Source organism: Crocuta crocuta, unplaced genomic scaffold (genome assembly GCF_008692635.1).
Source record: "Crocuta crocuta isolate KB4526 unplaced genomic scaffold, BGI_CrCroc_1.0 scaffold79, whole genome shotgun sequence".
NCBI lineage: Eukaryota > Metazoa > Chordata > Mammalia > Carnivora > Hyaenidae > Crocuta > Crocuta crocuta.
The window spans coordinates 1,800,780-1,822,984 of NW_027533329.1; the positions used below are offsets into that span (position 1 = coordinate 1,800,780).

General features: G+C 34.1%; 1 protein-coding gene across 5 annotated transcripts in view; it reads left to right on the forward strand.

The window, feature by feature from the left end:
- LRRIQ1 (leucine rich repeats and IQ motif containing 1) overlaps window positions 1-22,205 on the forward strand; it is a 203,870-nt gene that overhangs the window by 10,676 nt on the left and 170,989 nt on the right. For all 5 annotated transcript variants that reach the window (XM_077748144.1, XM_077748145.1, XM_077748146.1 and 2 more), the window contains exons 6-9: window positions 1,650-1,724; window positions 4,615-6,231; window positions 11,436-11,588; window positions 13,802-13,952. In XM_077748144.1, the coding sequence (XP_077604270.1) occupies window positions 1,650-1,724; window positions 4,615-6,231; window positions 11,436-11,588; window positions 13,802-13,952 (1,996 nt within the window). The remainder of the gene's footprint in view (window positions 1-1,649; window positions 1,725-4,614; window positions 6,232-11,435; window positions 11,589-13,801; window positions 13,953-22,205) is intronic.

Here is a 22,205-nt window from a genome sequence, read left to right on the forward strand (position 1 = left end):
ATCTCAGCCACAGCTATGGCTGTTCAGAAACAAATCTATATTTACAACAAAAAGAAAGTCAACTACATAACTCTTCTACGTATACTTAACACTCTGAACTTATTATGTCTAAAACTGAATGCATTGTCTTTCTTTCTGAATTGTGCTTCTTGGGTATTTGTTATTTCGATGAACTACACTATTATCATACTCGAAGCTAGAATGATAAGGACCATCTTTGATTCTTCCTTCTCTTTATTATCCTCTTCCCTCTAATAGTTATATTTTCCATCTTCTCTTCCACACACTTATTTACTGTTACTCCATAGTTCAGGGTATCCTAATGTCTAGCTTGGCATATTTACTAAACTCTTTAATTGATCTCTCTACTTTTTGTCATGTATGCCACAAGCCCATTCACCCTAGTGCTGTCAGAGGATCTTTTAAAAAATATTCATTTATTTATTTTGAGAGGGAAAAGGAGAGGGAGAGAGGGAGAGAGGGGGGAGAGAGAGAGAGAGAGAGAGAGAGAGAGAGAATCCCAAGTAGGCTCAGCGCTGTCATCATAGAGCTGGATGCCGGGCTCCATCTCAGCAACCCTGTGAGCATGACCTAAGTGGAAATCAAGAGTTGACCATTTAACCGACTCCACCCAGGCACCCCCAGAAGGATTTTGTTATTTCTCTGCTTAATTCTCATCATGTAAGATTATAGCCAAAGAAATATTCCCATTTCCTTTATTTCCAATCAGTTGGTAGTTTATGGCATTTTATGTTTACGTTGTCTTTATATCAGTTCTCACTCCTGCCACCCTATCTACAGAAGGCTCTCCTTGATTCTTACATGGACTTCTTCAATACCTACTTTATTATCTCTTTAATGACTCTGGCTTTCTGTCTTTAACTCTATATAATGTAGCCTTTTAATTTGCCAAAAAACAGAACTGTAGTCATTTCGTAGTTGAAAAACATTTAATAAATGCTTAACATGTCTGTTTAACCTCTTGAGGGCCTAGTCATTTCAACTACAGTCTTCTGCATGATACCTTTGGTGATCCTCCAGCTATAACCCCTTTTCTGCTGTGATGCTTTATAGTCTTCTCTTGAGATAAATTTATTCTGCTAAATTTGAGATAATATGTGAACTTATGATAGCGTTTCCATACTACAGGTTAAGTTTTAGAGGAAAGGGATTACATTGTACTGATCTTGTTTATTCTCTAGAACCTTAACAAAATAGATGCTAATCAAAAGAACCATTATCCACTAAATTGGTGGGTTATGTGAATTACATGGGATGGTGAGGAGAGAAAAAATATTATATAATGCAAAACTCATCTTACAAACATTAATATTTGTAATTTTCATGTTGTCCAACAGCATATCTAGTAAATACATTTTATTATGTAAACAAACATACTCAAATAAATAAAACAACTTTCCCAGGTTGCCAACATCCTTATGTGCTCAAAATGGGAACCTTAGGTATTATTTATGTGACACTTTAGACACTTGAGATTAAAGTTGTTATCCTACTACTACTAACAGAGAATTATTGGGTGAGTTTTTATCTTTAATTCTTATTTACAAATATAGGTTGTAAGAACCAATTATAATGAACATATTTTTTTGATATTTGAATATAATATCTCAATATTACCTTATGTTCAGCAAGAACAGGACAAGATGAATGATGAACTCCATAAAGAAGAGGAAATATGGAAAGAGAAATTTAAACAGCATGAGGTATCTATTTCTTCTTTTTAATCATCACAATAATCATTCTTCACTTGAAATAATTATTATACTTGAAATGGACATTTAAATATAATATTGCCTAGCTGGTGTAGGATTTAATTTACTAAGACTTTAAAAATTCATTAATCACCAGAAATTCTCCTTGAAATATAATGTCTTAAAATATAAATAAACTGGTTCAGTGAGTGAACATGTCTTTATAAAATTATAATTCTATAATTTTTTAAAATTTAGGAAACATGCTATTATGAATATTTCATTATGACTGAAGATGTTATGAAAGTTACTTCATTTCTTGAACACAATTGAATGTTAAATAATATTTGTGAATTCAAGATCATTCTAATGATATTTATTAAGTTTAAATTTACTTAACTCACAGTTTTATATAAAATTATTTTAATTATAAGCATGAAGTAGATAAAATTTCATATATTCCTGATATCCAGCTAAACATTCTACTTTTCTTTCTTTCAAGTCTTTTCTCCATATAATCATACTTCTGAAAAAGTAGGTTTCTACTATCCATTTTTTAAAAATATAAATATTTGACATTTAACACTGTGTAACATTGAAGGGTNTTATCTACTGTGCATATTTACATAAAAAAATTGGTTAGGCATGTGAACAGATAGTACCTATGAATGACAGGGGAGAAAAAAGACAATAGTAGCTTACTTACAGGTAACCCAACGTTGGACTAAGAGAGCCATTAAAATACCTATAACTATCATACCATAGCAACATGTTAGATAAGAAAAGAGAACTAGAATCTGTAATGAAATATCAAGTATAAATTACAGAGTTGAAAAGTTTAGTATATAAGTTTAAAAATTCAGGGCGTAAGTTTGACAGTTTGGCTCAACAGATGAGAGCATTAGTGAAACTGAAGCAAGGTCAGTGGAAAATATCCACATTAAAGCACAGAGAAGACAAAACATTGGAAGGTGGAAGAGACTACAAGAAATAGTGAAAAGATAAAACGTGTATAATAGTATTCTTTGAAGGATAGGAGAAAGAAAATGGAGCAGAAACAGTGAGTGAGAAGATAATAGTTAAAATAGTTTAAAAGCAAATTGATCTGAACATTCAAAGTTGGTTAATTATTCCATACAGAATCAATACAGAGAAAACCACACCTGGAAATTTGATAGTGTAATGATTGAAATCAAGACAAGAGGAGGGAGAGTTGTAAAAGCTGCCAGAGAAAAAAGGCACATTACCTAAAAAGGAGCGACAGTGAACTAACTAACAGCTGACTTCTTGAGTGAAATGATGTAAAGAAGCAGATAGTAGAAGATAGTGCTAAGTGTTAATGGTTTCTTTGATCATTAGTGTTCTTCGAGTCCTGAGTCTTCACCTGATTTCTGGACTCAGTTTTAATTTCCTGGAATGTGTATGCCTAAATACCCTGTCAAAAATATTATAGGATGGCAAATTTTATTTATTTTTGCATACTTGAAAATATTGTTATTTTGCTTTTAAAATCGAATGATTTGTTTCATGGGATATAGAATCCAAACTTATTACCATTTGGTTTTAACAATTTAAAGATCTAACTCCATTGTATTTTTAGATATTTTTGCCTGTGTTCTCATTGTAGATTTGATACTCCTTATTTACAAGCTTTTTTTTTGAAGCTTTGGGATTTTTCACTTTTTGTATTTATCCACACAAATTTACTGATTTCTTATTGCATGCCAAGCACTCCTGAGTGGATAGCAGTGGATAAAACAGAAATACCTGCTGCCTTCATGGGGCTTACATTCCTTAGGGTTCTGAAATATTACTGCATCTATGTGAGTGTATCAGAGCGTGTGTGTCTATTTTATGTGTGAAAAGTTAGCTTCATTCTTTATCTTACCTTTATCTTATGGCCTTTATTTTTCTATTACTTTCTTCTCTTTAATCCTTCTCAGGTCTTTAGCTGTAATTCCTACTTGTCATGTTGGAGTCTCTGTGTCGATCCACTTTACACCTGAATGTCTCTGTTGTTTTGCAGGTTGTTTTGGAAAAACATCTAACTTAGAAGTTTTTCTTTAGCCAACACCTATTTAAAGTCATTCTATTTTGATTTTTTATTTGAATGAGTCATATTTTTTTATTTGAGTGCTTGCATTTCATTTTTATACAAAGTTATTCTTATTTAAACATGTTTTTCCTTAAAAAATATTTAAATTTTTATTTAGTTTAGTAGCTATCTTTCCTCAGAAACTAGTTCTTCCTTCTGCTCCTTCAGATATTTTGATTGTTTCACATCCTTCGTGTTAGCTTGTCTTAAATAGTTGCCGAATTGTGTCGATCACTTTACTTTTGTTATAGGACTAGTGTCAATGATGTTTTCTCACTTAACTCCAAACAATCTCATTTAACGTAGTGTGTGCTTGTCAGCTCTCTTAGTAATTGAGAAAGGATGAATGTGTGACTCAGCTGGTTCTTCATATCGCTTATGCGAGTGCTCTACCATGCCTTGCTGGTATCATCATCTCACCAAATAACTCCCGGCATCTACAGTGTCTGTGCTCCTGGGAGAGGTTAAAGTCCTTTTCTCCCATGCAAGTTTTGGCATGTGGTTTTTCTTTCTGTGTCTCTGTGTCATTCTAATTTCATATGCTTTCCATCTTCAAGGAATTCCCTAATTTACATCTGGGTGGTTTAGTATAGCCATGTTAGAATGTCAGCTTACTAACTCGATCAAATCTCCCAAATATTTTAAGATATTATATCCTTTAAAATAATTGGTTTTTATTGTTCTAAAGTGAATTTTATAGTAACATCAGTATGACTTCAATTTTATTGTTTGTTTTCAGCCTATATTTTAGATGATATTTTAATAATATCATTAATTTACACTACTATTTACCTTACTTTACTTTAGGAATTTATTAAAAAGTTGCATTTACAACTGGAAGAAGAAAGAACAAGATTTAAGGATCTACAAGAAAAAGAAAAAATGCGTTTGTTAAAACTACAGCATAATGCAGCTGTAAAAATTCAAGCTAAATATAAAGCATTTGTGGCTTACCAAAAATATGGTCCAATCATAAAAGAACAAATAGAAAGTAAAAAAAGGAAAGCACAGGAGTGGAAACAAAAAGAAGCAAAAATACGACAGATGGAAGAAGAAAAGCGGAAAAGACTGGAGAAAGAACAAAAGATAGAAGAAGAAACAAAAAAGCAGAAGCAAGAAGAAAGGGAGAGGAGAGAAAAAGAATATGAAGAAAAAAAGAACATCATGAGAAGAGAAAAAGAACAACTAATAAACAAGGAAAAATTAAGATTAAGAGAAGATGCAGGCAAACAGTTAATAATGAGTAGAGAATTGAAGAAAGGTGAATATAATACCAAACATTCAACTGTTGAAGATAAATCAAAGAATAAGGATGATATAGTCAAAACGGTAGGGGATGAAAAGTCAAAGGAGTGGGAAGATGTTTCCCTCTGGCCAGTTGAAAAATCAAATAAGAGAGAAAATGGATTAAAAGAACCAATAAAAGTGCGATTGAAAGATTCCATATCAAACCAAGCTATTTTGGCAGAAATGGAAATGGAAGTAAAAAATGAAAACCAAGCAAAACAACAACATTTCAAAAAAATTGTCAAGAAAGAAAGAAAATGTGAAGGTGTAGACAAAAAAACTGAATTGGAATACCCAGATCTAAAAGAAAATGTGAAAGAACAGTTTCAGCTGCAAGAATTAAAGTCTCATATACAGAAAGGGGAACATGTGAAACCTGTCATAAATGAGAATATGAGACACAACACCCAAATAACAATATTAGAACATATTCAAGGAATTAACAAGGTGAAAAACAATGAAGCACAGAAAATAATCAAAGATAATCAAGAGAGTAAGGTACAAAAAGTAGAAAAAGAAGAGATATCAGAACAGAATGGACCACTATATGAAGAGAATAATATTTTAGTGATTTCAATGAAGCAACAACCACTAAAATTAGAAAATCCTAAAGAGATAGGGAAAAAGGTAATGCTACAAGAACAAGAAATTGATTTAAAATCCAAAGAAACTGAGGAGAACCCCAAAGGCGATACTCTGAATAGTGATGTGATTTTTAACAGCAGTGATTCCATGATAAATATAGAAAGCAAAATAAATGAGCAAGATTATACTTTAGGTAGAAATGCTATTTGTGAAGATTTGGGAGGTTTTGATGTAAAAAATTCCTCAATTTTTAAAGAAGTAAATTCTCTTAAGTCTCAAATTAAAGAAACCCCAGAAGAATGTCATGATGATAGAGCTGAATGTGAAAATATTGTGACCTGTACTTTACCAAATCCAACACTTCTATCTTCTATTGAAGAAAAGAGGCTACGTTGGATAAAATCATTTAAACCCTGGTTTGAAATTTTCAAGCAAAATCCACAAAAGAAAATTGTTAGGACAAAGAGACCTGTAAAATGCCCAGCCAACACAATGCCTCCTTTGAATACATTAAAAATTCTTGAGTGTGGCCGTTGGAATACTTTACAGCAGGTATTTTATAATTTGATAATACTTTTTCATATTTAATTACAATTGGTTCTCTAAAATGTAACTTTAAAATTGTCAGTAGAAGGCGTTTTTGTGTATAAGAATTTTATCTCTTTAAAAAAAATTTTTTTAAATATTTATTTTTGAGAGAAAGCCAGAGAGAGCACAAGTGGGGAAGGGCAGAGAGAGAGTGAGACACAGAGTCTGAAGCAGGCTCCAGGCTCTGAGCTGTCTGCACAGAGCCGGATATGGGGCTCTAACTCAGGAGCCATGAGCTGATGTCAGACCCTCAACTGGCTGAGCCACCCAAGTGCCCCAAGAATTTTATCTCTTAATTAGTGAAATTGCTAATGAAATATTTCTCCCATTTGAGAGGGAATGTATTTAAAAGATCACAATTAAAATTATTCAAGACATTTTCTTCCTCAGTGAAGCACTATTAAAAGTTTTAGTTTATATCTTGAAGCCATGTTCAGGGCTCCTGTAGCCATTATTAAGCTTCTGAGAATGGAGGCAGCTGGGAATTTAGTGTTGAATTAGAGTAGGAAATTCCAAAATTGACATTCAGTTACTTTGCTATAGTCTTGGGCACAACACCACCTATTGGTTTGTTTTGGAATGAAGTAGATTTCTCTGTTCTTGACAAGGGCTGCAAAAGAAGGGCTTACAATAGAAGACTCTAGGATTTTAGTCATGTGCTATATAAACATTGTGCATATATACTAAAATTTAAAATAATCGTCATCAACTGCAACTAATTTTCTATGTTTATAAAGACCATATTTTCAACCAAAATTAAGACAGAAACTAACAGATGTGTAGAAAAACAGGAAAAAAATATTTCAAGTGGTATAATACTGGAAAGGACTTAATTATTAAAATACATATATTTGGCTAGTCCTTGAAACTGAAATGTATTCAATAAAATTTATTTGTTTTTTGATATAGACAGATGCCTAGGAAAAGAAACATCCATGTTATATATATGAATTTTCTAATTCATTCACTCAGCAAATATTTATCTGTCCAATATGATCAATTAATATTTATTGCTGAACTGACAGAAAGAAACCCATCTTGACCTTATGGAGCTCACTTGGGTACACAAAAAGGCTTTAAAAAAACAAATACACTGTTAAATACATTACTACAGATTTGCATAATGCTATAAATAAGATTGCAGGGTATTCTGTGATAGGATAATAAGATTGTTGGCTTTAAAGAGATCTCAGGGATGTGAAAAAGCAGTATAAAGAACAAGAATTACTTTAAAGTTCCTCTACTTCCTAGGCACTGTATTTTTCATTTCCATCAGAGCTGTAGAGCTACTTATAGAATCACTCATTAACTCTTCTATTAATTTTTTTCTTCCCCTAAGATGTTAGTGCATGCTTTCTTTTTAAAAATAAAAAAAAATGTTTTAATTGTTTGATATAGACAGAATGCGAGCAGGGGAGGAGCAGAGAGAGACGGAGACACAGAATTGAAAGCAGACTCCAGGCTCTGAGCTGTCAGCACAGAGCCAGATACAGGACTTAAACTCACGAACTCTGAGACTACAATCTGAGCCAAAGACTGATGCTAAACCAACTGAGCCACCAAGGCACCCCCTAGTGTAGGCTTTCTGAACTGATAACATTAACTATTAATTTTTACTTCGGGTAATTTTCCTTATGAATATGTTTGAGCAAGTCCCGAGTGACGGTTTCATGCTCACTGGGTGCTTGCTTCTAACATAAAGTGAAGTTAGAAAAACGGTGCTGCGAGGCTGACTTCCACTCAGGTCATGAACTCGCAGTTCATGGGTTCAAGCCCCGCATTGGGCTCTGTGCTGACAGCTCAGAGCCTGGAGCCTGTTTCAGATTCTGTGCCCCGCCCCCACCCCTCCCTTGCTCATGCTCTGTCTCTATCTCTCAATAAATAAACGTTAAAAAAACAAGAACAGAAACAGTGGTGCTCTTCTCTTTCATTGTGAGTCTCTGCTGTGTGGAGCATTGGTGGTTCAGTGGTAGAATTCTCACCTGCCATTGTGGGTCTCTGCTCTGTTCAATGAGAAGCGTACTGAGGAGAGGCACCTCGGTGGCTTAGTTGGTTAAGCATCCGACTTTCGCTTAGATCATGATCTCGCGGTTCGTGGGTTCAGGCCCTGCGTTGGGCTCTGTGCTGACAGCCAGCTCAGAGCCTGGAGCCTGCTTCTGATTCTGTGTCTCCTTCTCTCTCTGACCCTCCCCTGCTCACGCTCTCTCTCTCTCTCCTAGAAATAAATAAAAAATTAAAAAAAATTCTTCATATGAAACATTATTAAGGAAAGAAACTATGAATGCTATTAGTATATTTTAGTTTTGCAACAGGGCAGTTTATTCCTTCATTTATTTCAGAAGCGTTTAGTGAACATCCACTATGCCTCAGTTGCCCTTTTTAAGGCTGACCATGAAGTGGTGACTCCCTATGGATATTAATTCTATATTGACCTTAATATTTGGGACAAAAAGCAGTTTTACTTATGTGATTATTATCATGTATAGATCAATACATAATTAATATAAACATTTATTTTGATCTCATATTTGGCAAAACCTAAGGTAGGATAGATAATAAATTGGTATATCATCAGGATATTTTAAAATCTTCCATAAAAGGAAGGAGGAAATATTATTAAAATGCCTCATATTCAAAAGTAAATACCATTAACTGGAGCAGTTGTCACTTCTTTACTGTGGTTAAATTAAACTAGAGAAATGACTACATCATAAAAACTAGAACCTTATGCCTTATGGTTTACGTAGGTGATTGTAAGCAGCATATTGTGAAGTCAGACAGGATAATATACACTAGAAGGTAAACAAGCATTTGTTACTATAAATCTGCAGTTGTGTAGTTTTTAGTTGTTTTTTTTTTTTAATGTTTATTTGGTATTTAGAAAGACAGAGTGAGAGCAGAGGAGGGGAAGAGAGGAGTAGATACAGAATCCGAAGCAGGCTCCAGGCTCTGAGCTGTCAGCATAGACCCTGATGTCGGACTTGAACCCACAAACTGCAAGATCATGTCCTAAGCCAAAGTCAGATGCCACCCCTGACTGACTGAGCCACCCAGGAGTGACAACACCCCTGGAGTTGTCAGTTTTTAAGTGCTTAGTTCAAAATTGTGTGTTCACTTTTTATTGTGGAGTTAGCTCCCAATTACAGAATTTATAGGCTCTCTTTGTGGACAAATTAAATGGGTAATGTACTGTGGCTTTCTTGACACAAATGGATGAATATTTTTCTTTCTTAAAAACCATAAAATAGAAACTTGCTTCAAAAGTTAATTTAGATTATAATAACTGAAAATTCCTGAAATAATTATGATACTAGAAACTTATTCACCTGAAGTTTTAAAATGAGGAGTAGACTTAATTCCTTCTCTATACCTCCATGACCATATGGTCTTCCCATTCACTTACATAAACATGTAAATTTAAAACTTTTAGTTTAAGTTACTGCACAGGAAAAGTTCCATATGAAGAGGAATTATGGTACTTAAGAGTTTTCTACTTTTTCTAGCTTATTCTGCAGCAATAGTGATTTCAATTTCAATAGAACATTTTTGAATCTCTGTTTTCAGTATGATATATACTAGACACTTCTTATAAAGCTAATAATATTAAAATTGTTTTTTAGTACATGGGAAACCTGGCCTTGGGTAGGATTTTTGATATGAAATGTGTGAAAGTATTCTTACTATAAAATGATTGATCATATATAGTTATTTCAGTAAATGGAGTCAATTATAGTGAAGAACCAACATATTATATTTATTTTTCAGCCATTTTACTTATGTGAGAGCTCTTGAATTTAATAAGTAGAGTGCTTTTCAGCAATCCAGAAATATCCCTATTATCTGACATATTCTTGTAGAACTATAAGTGAAGTCCTTAATATGCATACCACAAAGTTGAGTACATTCTTTGATAGTGAATTTTCCTTAGTTAAAAAGACTAAAACCAGAAATATAGAAAAGTTGCTTAAGAAAAAAGCTTTGTGAAGTACTGGGTCCACAGTAATATCTCAGTAGTGATAAATCTCATAAGTATATGGTCTTCAAAATGTTTGGAAATACAGAATACATTCATGATTTGTTGTATCACAGATTCTATATGCCTTGAGTATATGAGTAAGGAATGATTCATACCATTATAATTCAGAGGACTTATAAAATGAAATTATTTAATTACATGGTTCTAGTTATTTCAGATTCTATAATTTCTCAAATTTTCTTTGCTTTTGGAAGATAATTGAGCTTTTATAGTTGAAGCATAGAGGGTTGGATACAAAATCTATACCATGACATTTTGTGGCTCCTGTTACTATCCAGGTATCCCTAGGATACTGTCAAACACAGATCTTAAACATTTATGTAGTACAGTCCTTAAAATAGTGCCAAAATAATTCAAACAGAAAGTGAATTTGGTGAAAAATCAGGGAGTGAGCTAATAAATGATTATATTATTGCTTCTATACATATTAGTTTTGAATTTGAATTGGTCATTGGGGTGCTTGGGTGGCTCAATTGGTTAAGCGGCTGACTTCAGCTCAGGTCATGATCTCACAGTTCGTGGATTCGAGTCCTGTGTCAGGCTGTGTGCTGACAGCTAGCTCAGAGCCTGGAGCCTGCTTCGGATTCTGTGTCTCCCTCTTTCTCTGACCCTCCCCCGCTCACACTCTGTGTCACTCTCTCTCTCAAAAAAATAAAGATTAAAAAAATTTTTGATTTTGAATTGGTCATGGGTGATTGCATTATTTGGCCTATCTGAGGAACAAAAGAGGCCAGATAACTTCATTGAAACTGAGTTGTTAATAAGTCAATTTTCAATATATATCCTTAATTTTTTAGATGAATTATTTTTATTTTTTTATAAAAAACATTTTTTAATGTTTGTTATTGAGAGACAGATAGAGACAGAGTACAAGCGGGGGAAGGGTAGAGAGAGGGACACAGAATTCATTGCAAGATTCTGTCAATTCTGATCTGTCAACACAGAGCTCTATGTGGAGTTCAAACCCACGAATCATGAGATCATGACCTGAGATGAAGTTGGATGCTTAACTGACTGAGCCACCCAGGTGCTCCTTAGATGAATTTTTAAAAACAATTTTGCAAGGCTAATATAGTTTGTATTCATTAGTGTTATATAATATTATGCACTCCAATTTTCTTGAATTCTATAGGTTACAACGGTTACATTTCAAGATTTGCCAGGTTGTAGTCTTTCCACACTTGCAGAGTGTCCAAATCTTCAATTTCTGTCTCTTCGACGCTGTGGATTAACTTCTTTGCATAGCCTGAGTAACTGTAAAAAACTGAAGCACATTGATGCACAGGTATGTCCTCTGTTCCCCTCATTATTTATCCTATAATAAAGTATAAAATGGACTTATGTTTATGTTTTAGAAATGATAATTTTGAAGAAATATTTTCTATAATAACCTGTAACACAGGGTCTAAAGAGATCAAAAGCCAAAATCTGTGAGAGCCATTGAGGAAAGATGATCAGGAAGTATGACCTGGAAATCACTTCTCTCTGTTTGCAGATGTTGTAGTTACTGATTTTGTTACTTTTTGCTGCATAACAAATGACATTACTTAGTAAATTAAAACAACAACCATTTTATTTGCTCGTGGTTCTGGGGACTGTGAATTGAGGCCAGGGTTTTCTGGGCATTTCTTCTGCTTTATGTTTTGATGACTGAATCTCTTACGTAATTTGAGGCTGGGGCTGGAATGTCCAAAAGGCCTTTTCTTATATATCTGGTGCCTTGGGAGGTTGGAATTTCAGTCTTTCTTTCTGTGTGTGTGTGTGTGTGTGTGTGTGTCTGTCTGTCTGTCTGTCTGTCTCTGTCTCTTTCATTTTGAGCTTCTTTACAGAGTAGCCCACTCCCAAGAGAAAGACTGATCTCCAATTTGCAAATGTTTATCAAGCATCTGTTGACATCCTGCTCACCAAGTCTGAATTTGTGTGAAAGGAAGCGAGGTGGATTTGTGAATACTGGGTTGTGAGGTTTATTGGGGCCTATCAAAGTTGCTCTTTGGCTCCTAAAGAGTTACGTTATTCCCACATGCAAAATACATTCATGTACCAGAAACCCCAAATCTTATCGCCTGTGGCATCAGACTTACACTTGAAGCACAGAATTTTCTCGTCTAAATTAGATCCAAGTGGAGAAGATATGCTCTGATAGAGTTCTTTCAAGCCAGAGATCTGTGAGATAAAATGAGAAGTCATCTTCTCTCACGGTTCCCTGCCCCCTCCTCCAACTCACAGACAGTGGTGAGACAGGGCCTGATCAGTAGTCGTTCCCATTCAAGATGAAAGAAAATAAGAAGCCCTATAAGTAGTTCCTGTTCCATAGCTGAACGCCTATCATTTCCATAATAAAGACTCAGTTCGGTTCCATGAAAATAGTTTTCTATGACTCTCGGGTCTGTCCACTGGGGTTTTGACTCCATTCTCAAGACATACAACTTTTTCCATAAGAAGTGCTGTTTACAACTGAGAATTTTTCTCAGCGTGTCTTTTCCCCACAGAAGATGGTGGGGGATGTGGGGTTGTTGCTTGAGGCTTCTTTTCATTTGACTTACATTCTTTTCAGTTCACACAAGCAGTGTTTCCACCAATCTGATTTTCTTTTAAAACTTTCGGGATTTCTTATGCTTCTTATTAAGTTCACTCCATTAGACAAAGGCTTTATGCTCATAAATATATTTGAGAGGGATGCTGTGATACTATACCCTTATGATTCTTAAAAGCCCATTTATCCTTCTGTGGTCTTAAAAAATAGAATTGTTGGGGCACCTGAGTAGCTCAGTTGGTTAAGCATCCGACATCTGCTCAGGTCATGACATGATCTCACAGTTTGTGAGTCTGAGCCCTGCATCGTCTCTGCTGTCACATCATCTCTGCTGTCACATCGTCACTGCTGTCAGCACAGAGCCCTCTTCGGATCCTCCGTTTCCCTTTCTCACTCTGTCCCTCCTTGGCTCCTCTTTGTGCTTTCTCTTGGAAAAAAAAAAAAAAAAAAGAATTGCTGTTATATCCTAGACACATGATCTTGACACTGACACCAGTATTATGTATTGCAGAGATATGTATGTATAATAAAAGTATAAACATACAAATGAGCTGCATACCTAATTCACAATATTGGTGTTCTTTGGAGAGAAAGGGAGCAAAACGGACTTAGGAAAGGAAGTGGGGAGATTTCAACTTGTTTCAGTCTTTAAAATAACAGTTTTAATGGAACTATGACCAAATGTTCACTTTTGTTCATTTAGGTTGCTTGAAATATTTTGTTACATGATCTTCTGTGTTCTGGATTTTGAAAGATTATTAATAAATATAAAAATAGTTAATTATTTATTAAATTACTTAACATTTTCATCTAGACACCATAACATGCTGCATATTTGTCTTAAAAGTCAGATTTGGATATTTGCTTGGAGATCATATATCTCATCCTTCCTCTTTTTGTAAGCTTTAAATGTTTCATTAATTAGCCGTTGAAATAAAACTAATTACATTTGTTTTTTGTTTTAGGAAAACCATATTGAGACTATCAATTGTGAAAATTTAGAAAATCTCTGTGTTGTTCTTCTTAATAAAAATCAACTGACTTCTTTTCATGGTTTGGATGGCTGCACTAATATCCAAAATCTTGAACTTTCACATAATAAAATCACTCGAATTGGTAAGAACAAGGGAATTTGAATATATTGACTTTTTTTTCTCATTATTACATTTTGTTTCATTTATTCATTTTCAAGAATAGGCCACCATTACTAATTTGCTTATTTTATTTATGCCATGCTTGTCTAATTTTCATTAGATGAAGGAAGTAAAATTATTTTTAATATATATAAAGGGAGTATGCTCCCACCCCTGGCTAATGGCTAGTTATTAGTAGCTCCTTAAATTACTATATTCACTGACCCATTCCTGTTTTTATAACCAGTAGTGATCTGAGCTATACTAGAGAATATATTACCCTAGTTTGGTTCCACCATAGTTTTATGAATCCAATGCTTTTTGCACTTAGCAGCTGTCATAACTGTTGCCTAAAAATCCCTGTCGTCACTCTTTTCCTTGCCTATGTACATCACTTGTACTAACCTTTCCTTTTTAGATAAGGCTACCACCACATGAAAGAAAGAATTCATCAGTTTGAACTCCCTAATCTTTTCCATCCCTCCATCTGTATATCTGTATCCCTTTTTTTATCTATATCTGTTTCCACCCTCATACTTTATAATCCATTTAACTCAGCAATGAACCTGTCTTTCTTGTTTAAGTCCAGTCCTACTATTTTCTATAACTGTAGTTTCCTCTCGTACTTTATTCTATCATTTATCACCTGTCTTATGTCAAATACTTCCTTTTGCCATTCACATCTACCATTGCCTCATCGCTCTTACCCTTGGCTGTCAAGTTTGTGGAAGTTTCTGTTTGTGTTTTTGCTTTTTACTATCCAGCTTCACTCCTCTTCCTCCTGAAATTCAACTGCAGCTTACTTCTAGACTGTTAACAGTGTGATCACTCTAAAATAAAAATCTCATTATATTTTTTAATGGCTAGCTTAGAATTCTTTGTTTTTAATTTAACTTGTGAGATTCTCAAGGGATTTGATAGAGGCTTAAATAATAATGGTTAGTATATAATCAAGGATTACCAAAAAGTCAGGAACTAGATAAAAATTTTACTCTGGGGGCACCTGGGTGGCTAAGGTGGGTAAGTGTCCCACTCTTGGTTTCAGCTCAGGTTATGATCTCATGGTTCGTGAGTTTGAGCCCCACATTGGACTCAGCACTGTCAGTGTAGAAACTGCATGGGATTCTCTCTCTCTCCCTTTTTCTCTGCCCCACCCACTCACTCTCTTTTTCAAAATAAATAAATAAACAAATTTTAAAAAAATTTCATTTTGCACTGGAATAATACTAATAGCTTAAATGTTTGGACTCCCAAACGGTAGTCCTTTCCACCTTCTCTATACTCTAATCATTAGGAAATGTGATCTGGGCTCAAATTTCAGGGAGTGGGGGTGTGAGTAGATGGGGTAGTGGAAATAAGCTCACTTTTCCCATTTGATTCTATTTTATTTTTGATGTGTGAAACAAACTACATTACTCAAATTACATTTAAAAAGGCATCTCAGTTTGTTCCACTGCTTCCTGGTTGATGGACATTGGATGGTTTCCATTATTCCATATTTGCCATTGTAACTAATCGGATACCTGTATCATTTCATACTTTATTATATCTTTAGGTTAATTTTCTGCAATATATATTGCTGAGGCAAAGGCATCTGTAATTTAGGAAGATAGCACCAGGCACATCCTATGGGTTTAATTCAATTATTTTATTCTTTTCCACTCTTGTTAACATAAATACTTTTTTTAAAAAAGTTTATTTATTTATTTGAGAGAGAGACAGTGCAAGTGGGAGAGGAGCAGGGAGGGAGTGGGCGGAATCCCAAGCAGGCTCCACACTGCCAGCACAAAGCCCGACACATGGCTTGAACTCACAAAATTGTGAGATCATAACCTGAGCCAAAACCAGGAGTGGGACGCTTAACCGACCTAGCCATTCAGGTACTCCAACGTAAATACTTAGGTCCATAAATTTGCCTGTGAGCACTGTTTAGTCCAGAACCTCTGTGTTTTCATCAGTTTTACAATTTTATGACCTATTTTACCTTTTACCTAAGATTTAAAATTTCTATATGGTAAGACCATTTTTTGCTGTTGCTGTTATTCTTTTTAGTTTTATTGTATAGTGAGAGACTTATCTTTGTACCATTTCTGCTTTTTGGAACTTATTGTGATTTTCTAATATGTGGTCAATTTTCAGGAATGTTTCATGTGTAATTGAAAAGGAGGCCATTGTTTTTTTAATTGGAGTATAAAGTTTACATTTTTATCTTTATGATCTTCCTTAGCAATCATTTGTTGTAGATCTTCTATGTCTACTTGACCCATCGTAGAGTGAAGGAATTGAGCTGGTATAAATGTATTTGTTATTAATCAGTCTATTTCCTTTCGTTTATCCTTTGGTTTCTGTTTTATGAATGTTGCTCCATGCTGTTTCATATTCTTAACTGTGTTATCCTTACTGTGGATTTTAACCTTGAAATTTATAAGTTCCCTTTTTTGTCTCTTTAATGCTTTGAGACTAAATTTTACCTTGTCTAACAACATTTTAATTTTGTTTGTATTTGCCCACTTGGCCATTGAAAAAAACAACAACTCAAAGCACTTTGTTTCAGGTGTGTCATTGTATACAACAAAGATTTGGTTTCTATATTTTGATCCAATTATAAATGTTTTTGTTTCATATAGAACATGGTCATTTGCATTAGTAATTCAGCTTTTATACTTGGAGTTAGCACCGTCTTTTTTAAAAAAAATTTTAAACATTTATTTATTAAAAGAGACAGACAGAGACACAGAGCATGGGCATGGGAGGGGCAGGAAAAGGAGGAGACACAGAATCCAAAGCAGGCTCCAGGCTCTGAGCTGTCAGCACAGAGCCCAAAACAAGGTTTGAACCCACAAACCGTGAGATCATGACCTGAACTGAAGTCGGATGCTTAACTTAACCAACTGAGCCACCCAGGTGTCCCAGCACTGTCTTCACGCTCAGGATGATGCTTCACACTCTCTTTCTGGCAGGAGGCCTTGTTGATAACACATGAGTTCTCCCACCACTGGAGCTTCCCCATTTCTTACTTATCTATTCAGTTTCTGTAGGATTCCCTCTGCACCAGTGTGGTTTGGGGTGGATTCTATTGGTGGTGGATACCCCACTTAGAAAAAATTCATCTTGTAATTTCTTCATCTCTCATTTACACTGGAAGGATAGGCTGGGGTATGTTTATTTAATTGTTGCTCGTTATGGATTTCTGACGGAGATGCAGGGAGAGTTAGATCTAGGCAGTCACCATCATCTTCCATTTTATTTTAATATGAGAAAAATATAGTTGTTTTCACAAAGCAAGCTTTTGCAGACATTTCAAAGCACACTTTTGAAAATATAATGTATAATATTCTTTAGTGTGTTTATTTGCCTATGTTTTGTGCTGCCTGCTTTGGGACTACTTATATTTTCTTCCATAAGGAAATAGCGATACTTTGATACAATTTTTATTTTTAAATTTTAGTTTAAAAGACAGAAATAATTTTGTTGTCATTGGAACGAAGGCAAATGCATTGATAATGTATGTGGCTATATTGGCACACATTGAAGGAAGCTTTACAAAAAAAAAAAAAAGGGCTGTTTGTGAGAAGAGATGCTTTAACTCCCATTCACTTCATTTTCATTGCCAGCAGGGCTGTGTGAGATTTCTTGTAACCAGTGGATTTCCTGGGATAGGATATCTGCATGATTTATGTGGAAACTGCCACGGTATTAATTGATGACCTTGAGGTATCTGTATGTAGTACAGAGCAAACAAGGTAAAAGACATCTTTGCTGTCTGTTGGGCACAATGAAAACACTGTATTTATTGAGTGTGAGGAGAGTATACATGAAAAAATAGATTTTTCTGAAGACCAGTTGGAGTCTGTTTTTCATCTTTAGGAACTGCTTGCAGAGATTCTGGTTGAGCTAAGGGAAAAGCATAGATTTTTGTCTTTCAATGATGTATTGAAGGTAAGAACTCTTATGAAGGGGCACAAAGATAGATTTGTGTTTATAAGTTAATAGGTTACTATTCCATGCTATAATATTTCTTGAGGAGGTGAAATAAAATTGGAAGAAATACCATGTATTCTACATCTGCAGTTTCAAGTTTAATTTGTTCCTAATTTTTACTAAGCTGTACCCATTGTGGTAGTTAATATGTAAGGTCAACTTTATTTATTCCTTTTATTAGAAAACTTTAATGCACATTTTTATTTAACTTTCACTGCATTTAAGTGAAGGAGAATAGAAGCTGTGTCAATCTGTTTAAGGCAATTCCTTTGAAATTATTTATGCTAAATGTTTTCCATTCTAATTAAACTGTAATTACAGAAATAGAAACACAATGTAAAATATACTTTTTAAAAGTAACAACTTAAGATGTAATTCTATAAATTGAAAGTACAAAGCTAATAATATATTTTTGCTATTGCCATTAATGCTTAAACATATTGTGTGCCATGAGTAATTTAAAGACGACTATATAATATTTTTAGGTTATTTTCTATGATTGGTTCTATTTTGGTAGCACGTTTAAAAAATATTTATTTATATTTGAGAGAAAGAGAGAGAGAGCAAGTGGGAGAGGGACAGAAAGAGAGGGAAACAGAATCAAGCAGGCTGGAAGCTCCGAGCTGTCACATAGAGCCCTGTGTGGGGTTCGAGCTCAGGAACTGTGAGCCGTAGGTGGACAGTTAATCTACTGAGCCACTGAGGAGCCCCAGCCAGTTTTTGATTATAGAATATTTTACCTTGATCTGGAATTACTTTTGCATATTTTGAATGTGCATAACAATTGTTTAAATTTAGTAAGCTCATTTTATGGTGATCATAAATATGGATTTATTTTAATCAGACAAGAGATTTTATTATAGTTTTTATTAATCTAAAATATTTTATGTTTGGGGCACCTTGGTGGCTCAGTCAATTAAGCATCCAACTTCAGCTCTGGTAATGATCTCATGGTTTGTGGGTCTGAGCCCCATGTCAGGCTCTGTGCTGACAGCCCAGAGCCTGGAGCCTGCTTCGGATTCTGTGTCTCCCTCTCTCTGTCCCTCCCCTGCTTGTGCACACTCTCTCTCAATAATACATAAATAAACTTTGAAAAATAAATAAATTATTTTATGTTTTTTTTTCTGGAAGTTTTTTATTTTCCTGTACTATTTTTTATCACTGATTTTAAGTTGGGTGATTTGCAGTTTAAATTTTAACATTTATTCTGATCATTATTATTATATTTCATGCTTTCATTTGTGTGAAATTTCCCATAAGTAAATTTCAGGTAAAATTGATAAAACATTTTGTTTTCGATTAGTAATGTGGAAAAACATTCCTTGAAAGAATGTTGAATATCTGTGGGACATTTTTCATATTTTGAGTTACTATTTTTGACTTAGTTTTTTAATGAATAGCCAAAGCAAATGAAAAATAGATGACTTATAGTTTATAATCTAGTTTTCCTGGTTTCTTCCATTTTTATGTTGAATTTTATTGACTTTCTAAGGGAAACATTCTGAAATTAAATTAACTTAAAAAAATTCATGCTGTATGACAAAATTGTTTTACAAATTTTATTTATAGAAAAAATATAACTCAATATGATAAATGTAGTAGTAGATAACTTTTTTAACCACCATATATTTATGTGCTTTATACATTTAACTCATTTGGGTTTCACATAAGTGCTATGAGTTAGTTACTATTAAATGTTCCTCTCCCCGTCCCACAGGCAATAATTGAGGCACAGAGAGGTTAAGTAAATTATCTAAGATCACACAGTTAGGAAATGATAAAACCAGGATTTGAAACTCAGCAGTCTATTCTAGTTTCTAATTTTAATTTGCCTCATTCTACTACTTCTCTAATAAATATGCATTTAACATTTAAGATTATTACTGCTTTTTGGGCTATATTAAAACTATGCTGAAAAAGTATTGATATTAAGGTTTATTGATTAATAAACTTATTAATGAGCAAGTTTATTGAGCACCTACTATGTGTGAGCACTTTTCCAGGCACTGGAATACAGTACTGAAATATTGGTGAGGAGGCAGCAATAAGCAAAACAAATGGGTTTCCTGACTTTCACCAAGATTATCTAGTGATATTTACATGGAGAGAAAGACAAATGGGAATAAATTGCTCTTTCATTTATTGAGCATTAATTAAAGATGAAAATAAGTATGATGTTAATGTATAAGAGGAAATCATAATTTTTATTTTTCTCATTCATGAAGTTTCTATCTTTGTTATTTGAAGAAAACTTTAACCTGGAAAAAATGTTTCTTTAATGATAGCATTCATTTTTTAGTTTATATATTTCAGGTAATACATTCCTAGAAAATATCATCGTCAGTAGATAGAGGTACTAGGGAGTTTCTTCCCCCTGATGCTTTATTTTTAGATAATACTGCTTTCTGGAAAAAATGATGCTAGTGTTATAAGTATGAAAGATATTGAAATAATGCAACATTTTTACATAAGCTTGATTACTGTATTGCCTCCTGGAGGAAATGTGCCTGGCTTTGTTCTTGCTACCGAATGTTGTCTTTGGAACATTTGAAAAAAAATAAGTAAAATAAAATAAACCTTTGACATTTTGCTTGTAGAAATGCTTTTCACTATTATATACTTAGTGAATTTTTTTTATATTCCACTAGATGGTGCTAGCTTACCCTTTAGGTTTGAAATGCAACAATACCGAGTACAAAGCTGAAAGGGATTTTACAGATCTGCCAGTTTAGGCTTCTTAAGTTTACAGATGAAAAAACAGACCCACATAATTTTCATCTAACTCCTAGCAGAGGTGGGGCTAGAATCCAAGTTTTCTGATTCCTGTTTTAGAATTCCCGTTTTCACACACAATGTATGATCCTGAAGGAGTTCTGCATTGAAATATAAAATCTTAAGTGCAACCAACCTATTTGTATGTAACTGTCAAACATAGCAATCCTTGAGCAGCTAAGGAAGGTAGACCTTTCCCAAATACTTATTTAGTGAAAACCTCCAGCCTAATTTAAAATCTTTCGTTTGCTGTACCTTACAGGAGAGGTTTATTCCCCTCAAGTGGCAGGAATGTTTTATTAGACCATTGGCTTATTTCTGTGGGAGGAATTCTTTGAAATAGATATTTGTAGCAAATATGGCCAAATGCTAATTTTGCCATGGGCAAAGGCCCTTTGAGGGATAAACACACTTGGCTTCAGTTCTAGTTTGTGGGACCTAGGAAACGTTTAAAGAGTTAATAAAGAATGTATTGAAGCAGTGGACTCAAGAATATTTAAGTGACACTTTATATTTATACTTGTTATATTTACATCATTTGCAAGAAGCTCTTGAATATTTTTGTGGCTACTGTTTTGTGTTGTTTGGGATGGGGGATGAAATAGAAATGTTGACTGGAAGAGAATCATTTTCTTTGGGATATTGAAGAAGTAATGGTATCCTAAGGTAAGGCTTGCTCTAAGTCTCTTTTGCTCAGTTGTTATCCTTCACTTGATAGCAAAGAATTTGTAAGAATAAAAGAGTAAGGATGGCAAGTTATTGTAACTTTCTTCCCATCTAGATTCCCCGTTTTGAGCAAAATGCATTGACTGGATCAAATTACTGATTAATCAAGTGTGTATAGACTTTAAAAAAGTGTGTGTTAATATCCAATTTCTTCTGCATGGGTTAGCTCAAATGTTTCCCTTTGAAGTCTTATTGGTCACCACAGTTACAGTTTTCTTTAACTCCTTTTTATTGAGGATAATTGTTAGGAAGCCATAATCGTTATCATTTTAGTATCTCATATGTGAAAGTGTTGTACAAGCTACTTTAAGATATTGTTTTTAATCCTCCCAATAATGTGAAATCACCCTCACTCCACAAATGACGGAAGAAAAACTCAGAGAACTTAAGTAACTTGGCTTTATATGTACAGCTAGTTTTGGAATAGGCCTGGAATTCATGGAGTGCCTGCCTCAGAGCCTATTCGTTTTTTGGTCATGCCATACTGCCTGTAGTCCACATGCATTGATCACGTCAGCATTGCCATGAAGTTATATATGTGACTCCCATGGTGATTGTGCATTGTAGATCTTTATTCTTGAGCCTATTTTTTTTTTTGCTCTAAATATTTTTGAAAGCATGCTACTTGTTATATATAAATTTATAACTGTTATAGATTTCTTTTGAATTGACCAATTTTATCACTTTTAAATGTCCCTTTTCATCTGTAGTAAAGCTTTCTGCCTTAGTCTTCTGTGTCTGGACTCTGGAATCTTTT